Below are 16793 nucleotides of genomic sequence, written 5' to 3' on the forward strand. Positions count from 1 at the left end.
GAGAGGGAAAGTTGGAGAGAGAGAGAGAGAGAGAAAGAGACAAGGAGAGAGTTAGAGGAGAGAGAAATACTAAGTGAGAGAGACTGAGAGAGAGAGAGGGAGAGAGAGAGAGGAAGCTATCCTCTAGCTTTTCAAGAGAGACCATTGAATGATATCAAATAATATAATAAGTTTAATAAAAACAATCACTAGTCAATGGGAACATAGCTTCCATGAAGTTTCTAATCATTGAAATTATTGCTAAGCTCAGAAAGATGATTGAGTGGTCAATATATTTTAATGGTGACACCGTGTTCACTATCTTATCAGAGTTCAATGGCTCTCACTTTGAGCAGCCCATCCCAAAATATATCTACTTGGAAATACCTGAAATACCCCATCTTCAGTCTGGGCAAAGCTTGAATGGTCAAGTTGTTTTGCTGACAAGGGCATGTTGACTGTTACGTCAGAGTTGACCGTCTCTTTCTTAAAATAGCCCATCCCAAAATATCCAAAGCGCTCGTCCTCGCTCCAATGCAAAGCATAGATGCAGCAATAATTCCACAAAGGCTATTAAGTGGTCCATATTGCTAATTAGGGTGTGTTTATTATCAAAATTGTTAGTATCTTTCGTAAAGCAACCCGTCATAAAATATTACAACTACGAAGCACCCGAGAAGCCCATCCTGGCACATGTGCAATAAGTTCACAAAGATGATTGAGTGGTCAAGTCACGTCACGGTTGACCATCACGTTTGGGCTGACTATATTTTTATTAAAGCAGCCCATCTCAAAATACCCAAAATGCCCATGCTTGAGAGTTTGGGCAGAATTGCTGACGTAGGCCGTTGACTGCCACGTCAGAGTTGACTTATCTTTCTAAGAGGCGTGTCCATCGCAAGTTAGTACAAGTTGACCCATAGAAAAGTCCAAAGCCGAAAATACCCAAAATACCCATCCCTAGCTAGCGCGGGAAGGACTAAGTTAACTAGAGTGATGAGGGGTATTTTCGGTGTATACTGTGATCGTCGTCGTCTTCAGTCTTCCATCTCTTCTCAAGCCAGCGTCGTGCTCGAACAGCGCAGCTAGTGAGACGTGTGTGAACTTAGCGGTGTTTAATTTGAAGGGTTTGGTGTAGGAGAGGAGATTTGATGAAGAAGGCTGTTTCTTGAAGATCGGGAGGACGGATTATGGCGGAATCGGCATTATAATAAGGAATTGATCGTGGGTACAGGAGTAGATCATGGGGAATTGCTTTGGGTCGTGGTCTTCATCGATCGGTGACAGCACGCATGGCCCAAAAACACCAGCGGGTATGAATTCCCTAATCTTGTTTCTCAAAAGATGAAATTTTGCATTTTGAATATTTGATCTTTGTGAGGAATTAGGGTTTCTGCAGTGTTTTGTCTTGATTTCGATCTGGGTTGCGTTTAAAAATTCTCAAGGTTTCATTTTACCTTTTGGATGATATAGGAGGGAAATAATCGACCTATTTGTACTGGAAAGCCAAAGAGATTCTTCCAATAAATGCTCTGTTTAAAATTTTCCTGTCGGGGTTCACGTGATGGATCTCCTCTTATTGCACGTGTTAATAGCCTGGCATTCTTTTTCGTTAGATTTTAGATTATGATCATTTGTATTAGATTTCTATGAATGTTTAAGAAAAGAAATTGAAATGTTTCGGCCAATAGTTTTCCCCTGTTCCATTAAATCCGTCCGGTGTGAGCTATTTGTTGGAGCTGGCCTCGAACAGGTTTTGCATTTCTCTGAATGTTTGGGAGAAGAAATTGGAATAGTATAATCCATGCGTTAAGCTTATAGTTCTTCCCTGTTCCATTAAATGCGTCCTTTGTGAGCAGCAATTTTGGGCTGGCCTAGAACGGACTTTGTATTCGTAGGAATTTTTCATCGAAGAAATAGGAACGTTAAAATCCATGGTTAAAATTAATAGTTCTTCCCTGTTCCATTAAATCCGTCCTGTGTGAGCAGCAAGTTGGGGCTGGCCTTGAACAGAATTTGTATTTTCTTTGAATGTTGTGGAGAAGAAATTAGAAAGGTATAACCCATATTTTAAGGTAATAGTTCTTCCCTGTTCCATTAAATCCGTCCTGTGTGAGCAGCAAGTTGGGACTGGCCTCGAACAGAATTTGTATTTTCTTTGAATGTTTTGGAGAAGAAATTAGAACAGAGTTGGGACTGGCCTCGAACAGAATTTGTATTTTCTTTGAATGTTTTGGAGAAGAAATTAGAAAGGTATAACCCATATTTTAAGGTAATAGTTCCTCCCTGTTCCATTAAATCCGTCCTGTGTGAGCAGCAAGTTGGGACTGGCCTTGAACAGACGTCGTATTATTATGAATTTCTAAACGAAGAAATTGGAATGGTATAATTCATGGTTTAAGCTTATAGTTCTTCCCTGCTTGATTAGATCCATCAAGTGTGACCAGCAAGTCAGGGCTGACCACGCCGTCGCACAGATCGTCGTCTATGGCAGGGGTGCAGAGTGGGAAGAGTTCTGTCAGCAACCGACACACGCCGAGGACAGAGGGGGAGATATTATCGTCAGCCAATGTGAAGGCCTTCACTTTCAGTGAGCTGCGAAGCGCGACTTGCAATTTCCGTCCAGACAGCCTTCTCGGAGAAGGTGGCTTTGGCTCCGTCTACAAGGGCTGGATCGACGAGCACTCTCTCCATCCTTCAAAACCCGGCTCCGGCATGGTTGTCGCTGTCAAGAGGCTCAAACCCGAGAGCTTCCAAGGCCATAAAGAGTGGCTGGTCAGCTCCACTCTTCTTCTTCTTCATCATCATCTTATTATTCTTTGTCTTCATCATCCTCAGCTCCACTCTTCTTCTTCTTCTTCTTCTTCTTCTTCTTCTTCTTCTTCTTCTTCTTCTTCTTCGCCATCGCCTTGTTCGTCTTCATCTTCTTCCTATCTCTATCATAATGATTATCTTCTTCCCCATTCTTCATCATCATCTTCTAAACATCAATCCCTCTCTCTTGCAGACGGAGGTAGAATACCTGGGCGAGCTCCATCACCCAAACCTGGTCAAACTCATCGGCTACTGTTCCGAACGGGAGAATCGGCTTCTTGTTTACGAGTTCATGTCCAAAGGGAGCCTTGAAAATCACTTATTTCGAAGTGCGTGACCCCCACCCGTCATGGACTTTTTTCTCTCCAATTACAGGCCATCAATGCCACATCTTACTGTCTTCCACTCTTGCAGGAGGATCTCAGCCTCTCTCTTGGGCACTTCGTGTCAAAATCGCCGTCGGCGCTGCCAGGGGCATCACCTTCCTTCATGAATTAGACTGTCAGGTCATCTACCGTGACGTCAAGTCCTCCAACATCCTCCTGGACTCGGTGGGTTAGAGAGAGAAAGTGGTGGGTGGCTTTAATTAAATTTTTAATTTTTTCATTGAGCTGGGCGTTGACTTTTTTCAGGAATTCAACGCCAAGATTTCTGACTTTGGGTTGGCCAAGGCAGGTCCCACCGGAGACCAAACCCACGTATCGACCCAGATCGTGGGGACCCGTGGGTACGCCGCGCCCGAGTATCTGGCCACAGGTCAACGTCCAAGGCATCTTGAGTCAACGTGCTGATCTGGCGCTGACATGGGTTTTGCATGGCAGGTCGGCTGACGGCAAAGGCTGATGTGTACAGTTTCGGGGTCGTCTTGCTGGAGCTACTGACGGGGCGGCGGGCATATGAGAAGGTCAGGGGAAACGCTGACCGGAGCCTCGTTGACTTTGTGAGGCCATACATCATGGATCGGAGGAAGGTTTATCGGGTCATGGATCCAAGATTGGAGGGCCAGTATCCGAAAAAGGCGGCGTTGGAAGTGGCGGCACTAGCGGCGAAGTGTGCTGCCGAGGAGGCCAAGCTCCGTCCAAGAATGTCGGAGGTCTGTTCGGCGCTCGAGCAGCTACTAAGTAGTCGGGATCGGAAACCAGACACATCGGTGGCGGCGGCAGTGGCAGCGGCCAATCTCCGTCGGGTTTGATTTGTTTGTACCCTTAAGTGCCTTGATCTGATGTGGAAATAGGGGTTATATTTGATGCATAGGCATGTATAATTCCGAGCAATCATGATTAGCACAGGCCTGTGATTTGTTTTAACAGTTGAAAAAACTCAGAAAACCACAAGATATCTGAAATTTGTACTTTTTCTCTCTCTAGTCTTGACAAGACTTCTGCCGTGTAAATATTTCAGAAAAGTTGTAAGAGCAGAAATTGTGGGAGTAGTGGGTTTTTTGGGGATGGCTTGCTAGGTTTCAGAAAAAATATATACTGATTTTCTAGAGAAATATTCAAAATTTTAATTCATTATTACATGAATTGTCTCAGTTTCACTCTCTAGAATTGACATGAGTGATGAGGAAGAAACTGCGGGAAAAAATGGGATTAGTTCTTTGGGATTTCAGAAAAAAAAAATACGATTTTTTAATAAAACCGGATACCTTTTTTTATTCCTACGCTGGCAACCTTTTTCTCTCTGTAGACTTGACTTAAGTTCCAGTGCATAAAATTTTGGAAAATGTGGAACGACCCATAATGGAAAATAAACAGCGGAATCGTGGGTTTAAGCTTTGGGGGGGAATTAATTGCTGGGCTTCAGAAAAAAAGCGATTTTTATAAAGGTAGAACTCTTTATTTCCTTACAAGCACACGGAGCGAAAAAAAAATTGGAAATGTAGAAAGACCCATTATAGAAAATAAGCAGCGGAATAATGGGTATAAGCTTTTCGGGGGGATTAATTCCTGGGTTTTAAGAAAAAAACCGATTTTTAATCCCACACAAGCAAGCCGATTCCTCTCTCTTCTACCCTGGAAAACAAGAATTCCATAGTCTCGAAGTCTGGAAACAAGTCAAGAGTTTGGATTTTGGAGAAGGAACGAAGAAATTTTAATGGGTTTTGAGTTTTGGGTTTTGGGTTTTGAGAAATTTCTCGCCGGGGTTTAAGAAAGACCCTCGCGAGGTTTCAAGCTCGGAGCTTGGCGGAGCAAGGGCGGAGCAGATGGTGGCCGTCTTCAATCCCCGCGAGGCCCCGCCGGGGAAGCCCATCACTCCCCCGTTTCTCCCCATCGAACGGCCAAGCTAATGCCACGACTACCCCCGAGCTCAACCTACGCCTGGAACTTAGCCATCGCCGCCCTCTGGAAGAACAACGCCCATGGCGAAGCTTTCACTCTCTACAACCTCATGAGAAAGAACGACATCAAAGCCGACAGCCACTCCCTAAGCTTCCTAGCCAAGGTCTGCGTCTCTAACGATCAAATCTCCCAAGCCCATTGCCAATCTCTCAAGCTAGGCTTCAGCTCAGAGGTGATTGTCCAAACCTCCCTCCTCTGCGCTTACGCTTCCGTCGGAGAGCTTGACCATGCCCAGGAACTGTTCGATGAAACTCCCCACAGAGATTTGCCCTTCTGGAATGCCATCCTGGCGGCCAATTCCCGGCTGGGGTGCCCTTTGAAGACCCTGGAGCTCGCCCGAGCCATGGCGCGAGCCGGCCGCCGCCCCAACGCCGTCACCGCCACGACGATCCTCTCCGCCTGTTCCGCTCTCCGGGACCTCCGAACCGGGAAGCTCGTCCACGGCGCCGTGCTGAGGAATCTGCTTGGTCTTGACACCCCGCTGCGCAGTGCTCTGCTTGGTGTCTACGCACGGTGCGGCGCCATCGACATCGCCCGCCAGCTATTTGATGAAATGCCGAGCCGAGACACCGCTGCCTGGACAGCAATGATCAGCCAGTATTCAGAGAACAACCGGGCTGGTGAAGCTCTGGCCTTGTTTAAGGACATGATGGAGGTCGGCGTGGCGGCGGACGAGGGGGCAATTCTCGCCGCCGCCAACGCTGCCGGCCTGCTTCATGATCGAGAGGTGGCGGAGTTCGTGGGCGGCTGCGCTTGCAGGCAGGGAATTGGAGGCGCAATCCGGGTGGCGAATGCGTTGATGCTGATGCGTGCCCGCTGCGGCGACGTCGACGGAGCGTGCGAGATCTTCGGCGGCATGGCGGAGAGGACGGCGGTGTCGTGGACGACGATGATACAGGTGCTGGGGATGCATGGGAGAGGGGAGGAATTGCTGGTGAGGTTCTGCCAGATGAGGATGGCCGGCGTGGCGCCGGACGAGGTCTGCTTTGTCGGGGTGCTGAGTGGGTGCAACAGGGCAGGGATGGTGGCGGCGGCACGGCAATGCTTTAGAGAGATGGAGGACGAACACGGGTTGCGCCCATGGATCGAGCATTGCTCAAGCATGGTGGATTTGCTTTGCAGAGAGGGGCTGCTGGAAGAGGCTGTGGGGTTCATGGAGGGCATGCCCATGAGGCCAGACGAGAGGATGAAGAAGGTGTTTGTCAGGGCATGTGAGCGGTGGCGGCGGCCGGAGCTCGCGGTTTTCGCCTCCGAGAAGCTGTTTGGTTGTAGATCTCCTGCGTCCACCAGCTTAATTTTGGTGAATTCTTAGCAAAGGTCACATATCCTTCTCTCTCTCTTTCTAGATTTGACCACAATTACATTACATTATAGTGCACACACTAATTCAAACGGGTAGAGCCAATTCTGTACCCTAGAGAGAGATTATATAAATAGAGACAGAGAGAGAGAGAGATTGCTCTCATCTGGTGGTCTATCTCTCTTTTCTTGATTTCCTTGTCTTGCAGATTTGCAGTTCTTTAAAGTAGCCAGGTAGGGGGGACCCAGATGGGATTCTCCTCCTGATTTCACAAGCCTGATCAAAGTGAATGCTTAGCGTTGGGTTGTGAATTCTTCGCCACAATTATATTACATTATGATGAACTCATTGATTCGAACTGGAAGAGCCCAGTTTGTTCCGAAGAGATAGATTATGAAGGCAGAGCGAGTGGGAGAAAGATTGTGCTCATCTGGTGTTCTATCATTGTGTTTCTTGTATTCCATGACTTCTAGTTCTGTAGTATTGCAGAGACCCAGATGGGACATAGCTCTTTTTCTCTCTAGCTTAGACACAGTGGTTCAAAAGGGCAAAGCTCACTTTATTGCCAGGAGAGAGAGATAAGGGTTCCTCATACTCTTTTGCAGAGACCCAGGTGGTAACTTGCTTTCTTCCCCTCATTTCTAGCTTAAGCTGAAATTTTTTAAGAATTTATTCTTGCTTTTTCTAAATCTTTTTGAAAAATGGCATAATTTAACTATGATAAAAAATATATCACAAAGAAAACGATGTATTTTTTTATTTAAGGTTATCAAGTGATAAGAGAAAACGGAGAGAGAGGGATTCAAACCCTTGGTACGAATAATTCGTACAACGGATTAGCAATCCGCCGCTTTAGTCCACTCAGCCATCTCTCCTAATTAGTACAACGGATGTGCTACTTAAAATACTATACGAATTCATTCATAAAAATCTTATTTATTTTATCTAAAATCTTGTTTTATTATAATTTAAAATTATCTATTTGTATATAATGTCAATTTTGTATATAAAAATGTATAAACTCTAGATGTAGATTTCATTAGTTTATATATTGTTTTTATACTAGTATAATTATAGATTATAATTATACATTTGAATTGAATTACCTAGTAAAATTTTCTATGTTGATAGAATACTAAATTATCTCTCTCTCTCTCCCCCCCCTCTCTCTCTCTCTCTCTCTCTCTCTCTCTCTCTCTCTCTCTCTCTCTCTCTCTCTCTCTCTCTCTCTCTCTCTCTCTCTCTCTATAGCCCACAACATCCAAATAGAGAGCAAACTAGAATAATAATCTCCTTCATTCTATTTCAGATGTGTAGAGTGAGAGAGAGAGAGAGAACGAGAACAAACTATGAGGCTAAATGCTTTACTCCAATTTCAGACAACTAGAGAGAGAGAGAGCTCCCATCTAGGTATCCATCTTATTCACCTGCTGTATCTTCCAGTTCTACGTTTAGTAGCAGAGATCCAGTTGGGTGTTACCCACTTATTACATTCACACAGGAGTAGAAAGACAGAGAGCTAGAGAGAGAGAGAGAGACCACCCTTGACTCAAAATCCCCATCACTAACCCATTGAGAACCGGAAGAGCATGCGGTGGAGGTATCTCGCCCCGGGTTGAACAATCTGAGAGGGGAATTGGGGGCGGTTAACCGAGTCTGGGAAGCCCTGAGTCTCCAAGCACAGCCCCGCGTGCGACCCGTAGGCGGCGCCGCCTTTCCCAACAGCCTTCAGCATGTTGCTCGTGTACAACTGCACCCCCACCTGGTCCGTCCACAGCTCCATCGTCCTCCCAGAGCCACTGTCTCTCACTAGAGCTGCCTTCCACATCCCCTCTCTCTCTACCCCTGCCTCCGCCTTATCCAGCACATAGTTGATGTCATACCCCCCGGTCAACTCTCCAATCCGGCTCCCAATTGGGCGTGGCGTGAGGAAGTCAAAGGGCGTGCCGTTGACCGCAGCCACTTGACCGGTGGGGATGAGCTCCTGGTCAAGGGGGGTGACGCGGGAGGCGAAGATCTGCAACTTATGACCCAACACAGAGCCAGAGTCATGGCCGGCGAGGTTCCAGTAGACGTGCTGGACCAGGTTAACTGGGGTTGGCTTCCCCGCTGGCGTCGCCTCCATGGTCACGCTCAGCTGGTCGTCATCTGAGATCGTGTACGTCACAAACACTTCGAGTGCCCCAGGGAATCCTAAAAGTCAATGTGAATGTTGCAGAAGTCAACCACAAGGGAGCAATGCCGGCTAGAAATTCTTTGACATATCTGTCCTGACATGTAGTGATGATTAGACATGGTTGTCATGTTCTTTTTGTGCCAATTTGTGCAAATTGTTCGTTCTGTTCGGTTTTCAGAACAGAACAAAAACAAATTTGAACAGAACATCGCACAGACCCGTGTGCGGTTCTTTAGTTCGCTTTGTGTGAATCTTGTTCTAGTTTTGTGCGAATGTGCGAATTTGTGTGAATGTGTGAATTTTGTTCGTTTTTGAAAAACAAAACAACAGAACAAAGAACAAGGCCCTGTGCGGTTCTTTTGTGCGAATTTTTTGTTCGTTTCAAACGAACAGAACAGAACAGAACGACCATGTCTAGTGATGATGATGATGATGCCTACCTTGCTCGCCGTCAAAGCTGTGGTAGTGGAACTTGATGAAGGGTTTGGGCCCATGAAGGTCTTTCTCTTTCACATCCCACATGACCTTGCTGAAGCCTCTGTGACCGCCTGCAAAACACATGCCATAGTGATGGCGATGGTAACGGAGATAGTGCTGGTGGTGGTGATGATCATGATCATGATCATGGTAGTAGCCATATTATGATGATGACTGTGAAGTTGATGATGGTTGTAATGTTGATGGTGGTACTGGTGATGGAAGTGATGATTGCAATTGTGATGGTGATGGCAATTGTGATGGTGATGGAGGCGATGATGAAGATGGTGAGGGTGATAGCGGCAGTTGTCGTGGTGATGATGAAGATGAAAATGAAGATGAAAATGGAGATAAAGGTGGTGATGATGTTGGTGTCTTTTATTTTGAAATAGATAATGAAGGTGACGTTGGTGGTGATGACAGTGATGCTGATGATGAAGATGAAGATAATGATAAAGGTGGTGATGATGGCCACAGTTATAATGAAGATTTTAATGGTAATGGTGATGATGATTGTAATGGTGATGGTCAATGCTGGTTGTGGTCATGATGATTATGTTGATGGTCAACGCTGGTAGTGGGAAGGATGATGATGGTGATGGTGATGGTCTATGCTGGTATTGGTGATCATGATGATGGCGATAGTGATTGTGACGGTGATGCTGATGGTAATGTAGATGGTGATGGTGACATTTGATTAGAGAGATGAGGATACCATGGAGAGAGTTATTCCCATCATTTGGGAAGAGCCTGTACTGCTTGCCATTTAATGTGAACTTGGCTCCGGAGATTCTGTTGGCCACTCTGCCCACCAACGCTCCAAAGGAACTTGGATTTTCCTGCAGATCCAGAGAATTGCGCCAAAAAGATCAATCCCTTCACCTGATATATATATACATCATTTTGATGGTGATGATATAGAGATAAATAGAAAATTCGTCCACATGATTCTATGAAGATCAATGCCAAGCCATGAAATATATTCAACAATTATACATGGAGAGAGATAAATGCATATATACTCGTCAGCATAAGATCGCAAAAAGATAACGTCGTGACATGAGATTGATAAATAAGTAAATGTAGAGAGAGAGAGAAAGAGACGCAGAAAACTTGTCCTCGTACCATCCTAAAAATAGCAAGGACTTGTCCTGAGATAATTAATTAACCAGAGAGTTTCATTCAAAAAAAATTTTAAACAGAGTTAGAGAGAAAATTTGTCAGCATACTATCTGAAATGAGGATAAATTACAGGCTGACTTCATGGATTGAAAACAATAGTTCAGTAGACTGATCGTTGAAAAAAAATATATATTCTGTAGACAGAGAAGGATCGCCAGAGAACTGGTAATCCTCGCTTTGCTGGCATTATCGTCAGTTCCTAGTAATCTTGATGAGCTAAAGATGAATGAACAGCGAAACCCACCAGGTATTTCCCGAGAGTTTTATCAGTGTCGTAGCCAAGAGCGATGTCAGAAAGCTTCCCTGACAAGAACAGTTCCAAAAACAGAGTAAGATCATCGCCTATATGACAGTGTGGTGAATTGGAAGTAACCGACTCGATTAAATGCGAGAATATATGAACAGACAGAGTATGATCGATGATTAAAGATGAGAAATGGTTATCGTCAGTAAGATCATCACCGATATGACAATGCGGTGAATTGGAAATAACCCACTCGATTAAATGCGAGAATATAAGAACCGACAGAGTATGATCGATAATTAAAAATGAGGAATGATTTATCGTCAGTAAGGTCATCACCGATATGACAATAAGGTGAATCGGAAGGAACCCAGTCGATTAAATGCGAGAATATAAGAACAGACCGAGTATGATCGATGATTAAAGATGAGGAATGGTTTTTCGTCGGTAAGATCATCACCGACACGACAATACGATGAATTGGAAGTAACCCACTCGATTAAATGCGAGAATTTAAGAACAGACAGAGTATGATCGATAATTAAAGACGAGGAATGGTTCATCTTCAGTAAGATCATCACCGATATGACAGTATTGTTGAATTGGAAGTAACCCACTGGATAATGTAAAGATCACATAAAATGAAGAGAAATCTGATCCTTCGTCGGGGAAGGGATGATGGATCAAAGTTTTAGGGAAATGGGTTTCGAAGGGATCAAACAAGAATACCTTTTGAATCAGGGAGAATGACGGAGATGATTGTGGCGCCCCAGTTGGTGCATTTGATGGTGAAATTACCCTTTTTGAGCTCAAAATACTCGATGGGTTGAATGGAGCTCACTAGACCGTGTAGAGCAGGCATAATGAGAAGAACGAAGACCCAAGCTTTTACTGCCCCTGTAGACATTGTCCAAGTAAGAGAGAGAGAGAGAGATAGAGAGAGAAGTAGAAGGCGATGCGCTTTTGTAAGCTTGTTTCAGTCTTTCAGACTGGAAGAGAGTGATTAGAAGGGTTATCCACTTGTTACAGACGGGAAGAGAGAGAGAGAGAGAGAGTGCTTCGAAGACGTTATATACTTATTAAAGACTGGTAGAGAGAGAGTAGAAGGCTATCCACTTGTTATAGACTGGTAGTGAGAGAGAGAGAGATAGAGAGAGGTTAGCACACTATCCACTTGTTACGGACAGGTAGTGAGAGAGAGATAGAGAGAGGTTAGAACACTATCCACTTGTTACAGACTGGTAGTGAGAGAGAGAGAGCTTAGAAGGCTTTAGCGGCCTATTACAGACTGGTAGGGAGAGAGATAGAGAGAGAGAGAGAGAGCTTAGAAGGCTTTAGGCACCTGTTACAGACTGGTAGGGAGAGAGAAAGGGAGAGAAAGAGAGAGAGAGAGCTTAGAAGGCTTTAGCCGCCTGTTATAGACTGGTAGATAGAGAGATGGAGAGAAAGCTTAGAAGACTCTAGCCGCCTGTTACAGACTGGTAGAGAGAGAGATAGAGATATATAGAGAGCGAGCTTAGAAGGCTTTAGCCGCTTGTCACAGATTGGTAGAGAGAGAGATATAATCTAGCTTAGAAGCTTTAACCGCTTGTTACAGACTGGCAGAGAGATAGATATAGAGCTTATAAGGCCTTATCCGTAGGGAAGGACACGGTCTGACCGAACTTCGGTCAGACCGGACCGAACCGGACCGGCGGTCAGCCATTTTGGGGCTGACCGAACCGTTCGGTCCGGGTCCGGTTCGCAAGTAGAACCGGACCGAAGACCGTTCCTAAATAATAATAATATTATAATTACAAATAAGCAATGTGGAGGAAGAGGAACGGGTCAACCTCCACCCCCCGTTCCTCTCCCCTCCACTAATACATTCCTCCGTCAACACGTTCCTCCATGAGAGGGAGCGGATCCAGCCTCGCAGTCGTCACCGCCACCCTCTCACAGTCCCCTCTCGCTGTCGCCGTCGAGACTTTCTTGCCACCGTCACCCTCTCGCCGTCGCCATGTTTGAGACTTGGTAAGCCTCATTTCCTTCTCCCTATCTCTCTCCCTCTCGCAATCCCTCCCTCGCATGCTCTCCCTCTCTCAATCTCCCAGCCTCGCTCCACCCCTCTCCCTCTCTCTCTCAGCCTCTCCCGCGCTCATTCCTTCCGACACATTCCCTCCCTCTCACACTCCTCTTCCCCACTCCCTCTCGCCCCTTCCTACACTCTTCTTCTCCCTCTCCCACGATCGTCCTCTCCCCCTCTTCCTTTCTCCCCCTCCCACACTCTTCCTCTCCACATCTCATGCTCTTCCTCTCCCCCAACCCTCTTTCTCTCTCTCTTCCCCATGTACTTCCTCTCTGCCGCACCGTCTTTCTCCCTCTATGCACTTCTCTCCGCCACACTCTATCTCTCCCTCCATGCACTTCATATCCGCCGCACCCTCGCTCTCCCTCCATGCACGTCATCTACTCCGCGCCCTCTCTCTCCCTCCTTGCACTTCTTCTACCCCTCCATCCTCTTCCTCTCCCCGCACCCTCTCTCCCTCACCATCCTCTTCCTCTAACCCGCGCCCTCTCTCACCCTCCTTCATCTTCCTCTCTTCCCACCATCCTCCTCCTCTACCCGCACCCTCTCTCGCCCTCCATCCTCTTCCTCTAACCCGCACCCTCTCTCCCCCTCCATTTTCTTACTCTCCCCTGCACACTCTCCCCCTCCATGCTCTTCCTTCCCATTAGCTCCCTCTCCCCCTCTCTACGTCTCTCACCATCTCGCTCTTCCTCTCCCGATTCCCTTATTTCCTCTTCTTCTGCCCGGCAACCTCTCTCCCCCTTCATGCTTTTACTCTCCCCAGTACACTCTCCCCCTCCATGCTCTTCCTTCCCATTAGCTCCCTCTCTCGTTCTCTCCCTCTCCCTCTCTCTACGTCTCTCACCATCTCACTCTTCCTTTCCCTTTAGCGCCATCTCTCCCTCTCTCGCCCTCTCCCTATTCCTCTATTTCACTCTCTCTCTGTCTCTCTCTCTCTCACTCACTAAGTCACTATCTCATGCCCCCCCCACACTATTTCACTCTATCCCTCTCTCACTGTCTCCTTATTCCTCTCTCCCTCTCTCCCCCTCTCATTATCTCCCTCTCTCCCTCTCTCGCTCTGTCCCTCTCCCCTGATTTCACTCTCTCCCGCTCTCCCTCCCTATCTTCCTCTTCCTTTCTCATTAGCTCCCTTTATGACTTTCTTACTCTCTCCCTTCTCCCCTATTTCACTCTCTCCCTCTCATTATCTACATTTCTCACACTCTTAATCTCATTCTCACTCTCATTCTAATTATCAGTTTGCGAAACAGAACCTGCTTAGAGTCAATGGAGTTAGGTAAAGATGAGGTATTCTTCTGTTTATTTATGATAATTTGAATTGTTGTTTACACTTTTTGTCATGAATAAATTATTTACATAATATGGTGATGTGACTATGAAGGGAACAGAGGTTTGTCAAGGTAGAAAACCATCACCTGTGATGGAGTACTTTACCAAAAGTGCTAATGGAGACTATAAATGCATCCTTCGCAAAAGAAAAGAGGTGATGGTGAAACGTGACAAAACTGGTAGCACAATGAAGTTGTGGAACCACTTACGAAATTCTCATCTTGAAGTTCATAGGAAGCTTAAGGGTTCTAGCCATGTGAAACCTGTTTCGGGTTATTTTTCCAAGGCACCAAAATTTCCTAGCAGAAATGCAGAACGAATGAAAGAAGAATTGTTGGATCTGATTATAAGCACAGATATGCCGTTCTCAATTATAGATCACCCTAAGTTTCAAAAATTCTGTGAATTCATGGCCCAAGAAAATGTAACTATTCCAACTGCAAAGACAATAAGACGAGCCGCGTCAGAAAAATTTGAGGAAAAATCCAAGATGAAAGAGTTGCTCCACCCTATTGAAAAAGTGTCACTTACAATGGACACTTGGACCACCTCCAACCGTGTTGCCATTCTTGGGATTACCGTGCATTGGATTGATGATGCATGGCAGCTCCATGAATGAGTTCTCGCTGTTCGACAGTTAGTTGGATCTCATCAAGGTGTATATTTGGCAGAGGTATTGCACTCCGTGTTGAAGGATTATAACCTCACTCAGAAGGTAAGTATGTAAGTGTGAATTTATTTAACTTAATTGCTGCCTAAATTATTCTCTTTTATAGGTTTTTGCGATAACAACTGATAATGCTAGCAATAACAAAACTATGGTTGATGCATTGGAAAGATCTTTGAAGAATTGTGGCTCAAAGTTCACAAACCAATATCATGCGCCATGTATGGTGCATGTTCTCAACTTAGTTGTACAACGAGGCTTGAAGGAGCTAGGTAATCTACTTTATCATGGTTTCTATCTTATTTTTTCTCTGATAAATACATGTGACATAATTTTATCCATCTACAGGGGCTATAAGATCAACTGATGAGGATGACGATGAAAGCAACAACTCCATGAATAATATACAACTTTCATTTAGAGAAATTCTGTTTAGGCTTCGAAAACTTGTCATTGCAGCTGGAGCTTCACCGCAGCGAGTTCATCACTATCGAAATTTATGCCGTAAGTTGGGCATGGATAACACAAATTTGCTGATTGAAGACATCCCCACCAGGTGGAACTCCACACATGATATGATTGAAGCAGCATGGGAGAAGAGGAAAGTATTAGACAAAATGGCGAGTGATTATTTGAATACAAACAAAATTAATTATTCTATTACAGCTGAGGAGTGGGATCTCTTGAAAATATTTTCAGAAGAACTCCTACCTTTTCGAGAGGTTACTAAAATTGTTTCGCAGTCACATGCAATTACAGGATCTATCGTTTTACGGGCGTATCAACTTTTAGACAATCAATTGCAATCTGCAATTGATGCATTGGACAAGCCTCATCACGGAGTCCCAGGAGTACCTTTAGGCGCTGAACGAACAAAGTCTTTGAAAAATGCATACATTGGAATGAAGGATAAATTGGTAGAGTATCAATCTTTGTCGGCAGCAAAACCAATGTTTTCCATTGCCACAATGTTGGATCCAAGAAGGAAGCTTCAATTTATTCATGAGGATGAAAAGTATTTCATTATCAATATTGTTGTTTGGCTTCTTGAACAATTTCCCAGCTCATCAACCTCATGTGACCCGGTAAATATGGAGGATACACCTACTACTCATGTCAAACGATCAAAAGTGATGATTGAATTGATGGAACCTGAAAAATTAAGCAAAGATGCAATGTCAAAATCTAGTAGAGAAGAAGTGGATGATTACCTCAAGGAAAGTTCCATTGGTTCTCATGAGTCTGCACTCCATTGGTGGTGTAAATTTGGTTCGGAAAAATATCAACGACTTGCAGTGCTTGCAAAGCAATTCCTTTCCATTTGTGCCTCGAGTGCTCCATCTGAGCGCTTATTTTCTACGGGACGTGGTATCATTACATTTAGACGAGGACACCTTTCTGCAGACACTATATCTATAATTATGACTATGAAATGTTAGGCTTCAATGAACACCATGGAATGTAAAGGAGAGGACAGTGAAGTTGAGGACATGGGAGTGGAGGAAATTGAAGACTAAAAAAGGTACAATCATTTTTTCATATTATTGCTTTGGATTTTTTTTATTTTTGCATATTATTTATGTCTTCAATCATCATGAATATAGTTGTCTTTACTAGGTACAGAATATCAAGCACTCAGATGCAGTCTAGTAAGATGCGACGAAACAACCAAGTGCAGGAAAGGCGAGCTAAGTAGGAGAAATGGGATTACTTTCAGTGAAACTCAAAAAAATATTAACTTAGTTTCTATATTTGATTAAAAAATACTTTTTAATTTTTGCTTAAATTATTTTCTTCATATTGGCATTCACTTTCACATAGACTACTCAATGTGACCGGACCGAAAACCGGACCGGACCGAGACCGAACTGGTCATTAGGTCTAGGTTTAGTTTTTTGCTAAAACCGTACAGTGACCGGACCGTGTCCTTCCCTACTTATCCGCCTGTTACAGACCGGTAGAGAGAGAGAGAGTTTAGAAGGCTTTAGCCGCTTGTCACAGACTGGTATAGAGAGAGATAGATAGAGAGCTTATAAGGCCGTATCCGCCTGTTACAGACCCGGTAAAGAGAGAGATAGAGATAGTTTAGAAGGCTTTAGCCGCTTGTGACAGACTGGTAGAGAGAGAGATAGAGAGAGATCGAGAGAGATAGAGAGAGAGCTTAGAAGGCTTTAGCCGCTTGTCACAGACTGGTGTAGAGAGAGATAGA

The 16793-nt window shown here is 44.8% G+C and overlaps 3 protein-coding genes and 2 long non-coding RNA genes across 5 annotated transcripts; 4 read left to right on the top strand and 1 right to left on the bottom strand.

Moving 5' to 3' along the window:
• Positions 1 to 1038: 1038 nt before the first annotated feature.
• LOC144713420 (putative serine/threonine-protein kinase PBL3) lies at positions 1039 to 4153 on the top strand. The gene is made up of 6 exons (XM_078587969.1): positions 1039 to 1292; positions 2408 to 2754; positions 2987 to 3122; positions 3208 to 3344; positions 3426 to 3549; positions 3615 to 4153. Exons 1-6 carry the CDS (start codon positions 1223 to 1225, stop codon positions 3983 to 3985), a joined length of 1185 nt encoding a protein of 394 aa, XP_078444095.1. The 5' UTR covers positions 1039 to 1222; the 3' UTR covers positions 3986 to 4153.
• Positions 4154 to 4763: 610 nt separating this feature from the next.
• LOC144713417 (pentatricopeptide repeat-containing protein At2g34400-like) lies at positions 4764 to 6947 on the top strand. The gene is made up of 2 exons (XM_078587966.1): positions 4764 to 6452; positions 6644 to 6947. Exon 1 carries the CDS (start codon positions 5083 to 5085, stop codon positions 6445 to 6447), a length of 1365 nt encoding a protein of 454 aa, XP_078444092.1. The 5' UTR covers positions 4764 to 5082; the 3' UTR covers positions 6448 to 6452; positions 6644 to 6947.
• Positions 6948 to 7798: 851 nt separating this feature from the next.
• On the bottom strand, positions 7799 to 11560 carry LOC144713421 (Galactose mutarotase-like superfamily protein). The gene is made up of 5 exons (XM_078587971.1): positions 11244 to 11560; positions 10515 to 10573; positions 9804 to 9927; positions 9052 to 9159; positions 7799 to 8628 (listed from the first exon to the last, which is right to left on the bottom strand). Exons 1-5 carry the CDS (start codon positions 11419 to 11421, stop codon positions 8000 to 8002), a joined length of 1098 nt encoding a protein of 365 aa, XP_078444097.1. The 5' UTR covers positions 11422 to 11560; the 3' UTR covers positions 7799 to 7999.
• Positions 11561 to 12095: 535 nt separating this feature from the next.
• LOC144713425 (uncharacterized) lies at positions 12096 to 14596 on the top strand. Its single transcript, XR_013584051.1, has 3 exons — positions 12096 to 12527; positions 13827 to 13875; positions 13970 to 14596. It is a non-coding gene; the product is annotated as an uncharacterized LOC144713425 (long non-coding RNA).
• Positions 14597 to 15463: 867 nt separating this feature from the next.
• On the top strand, positions 15464 to 16370 carry LOC144713426 (uncharacterized). The gene is made up of 2 exons (XR_013584052.1): positions 15464 to 16106; positions 16202 to 16370. It is a non-coding gene; the product is annotated as an uncharacterized LOC144713426 (long non-coding RNA).
• Positions 16371 to 16793: the final 423 nt, after the last annotated feature.

The sequence above is a fragment of the Wolffia australiana genome, chromosome 16 (genome assembly GCF_029677425.1).
Source record: "Wolffia australiana isolate 7733 chromosome 16, ASM2967742v1".
Taxonomy (NCBI): Eukaryota; Viridiplantae; Streptophyta; class Magnoliopsida; order Alismatales; family Araceae; genus Wolffia; species Wolffia australiana.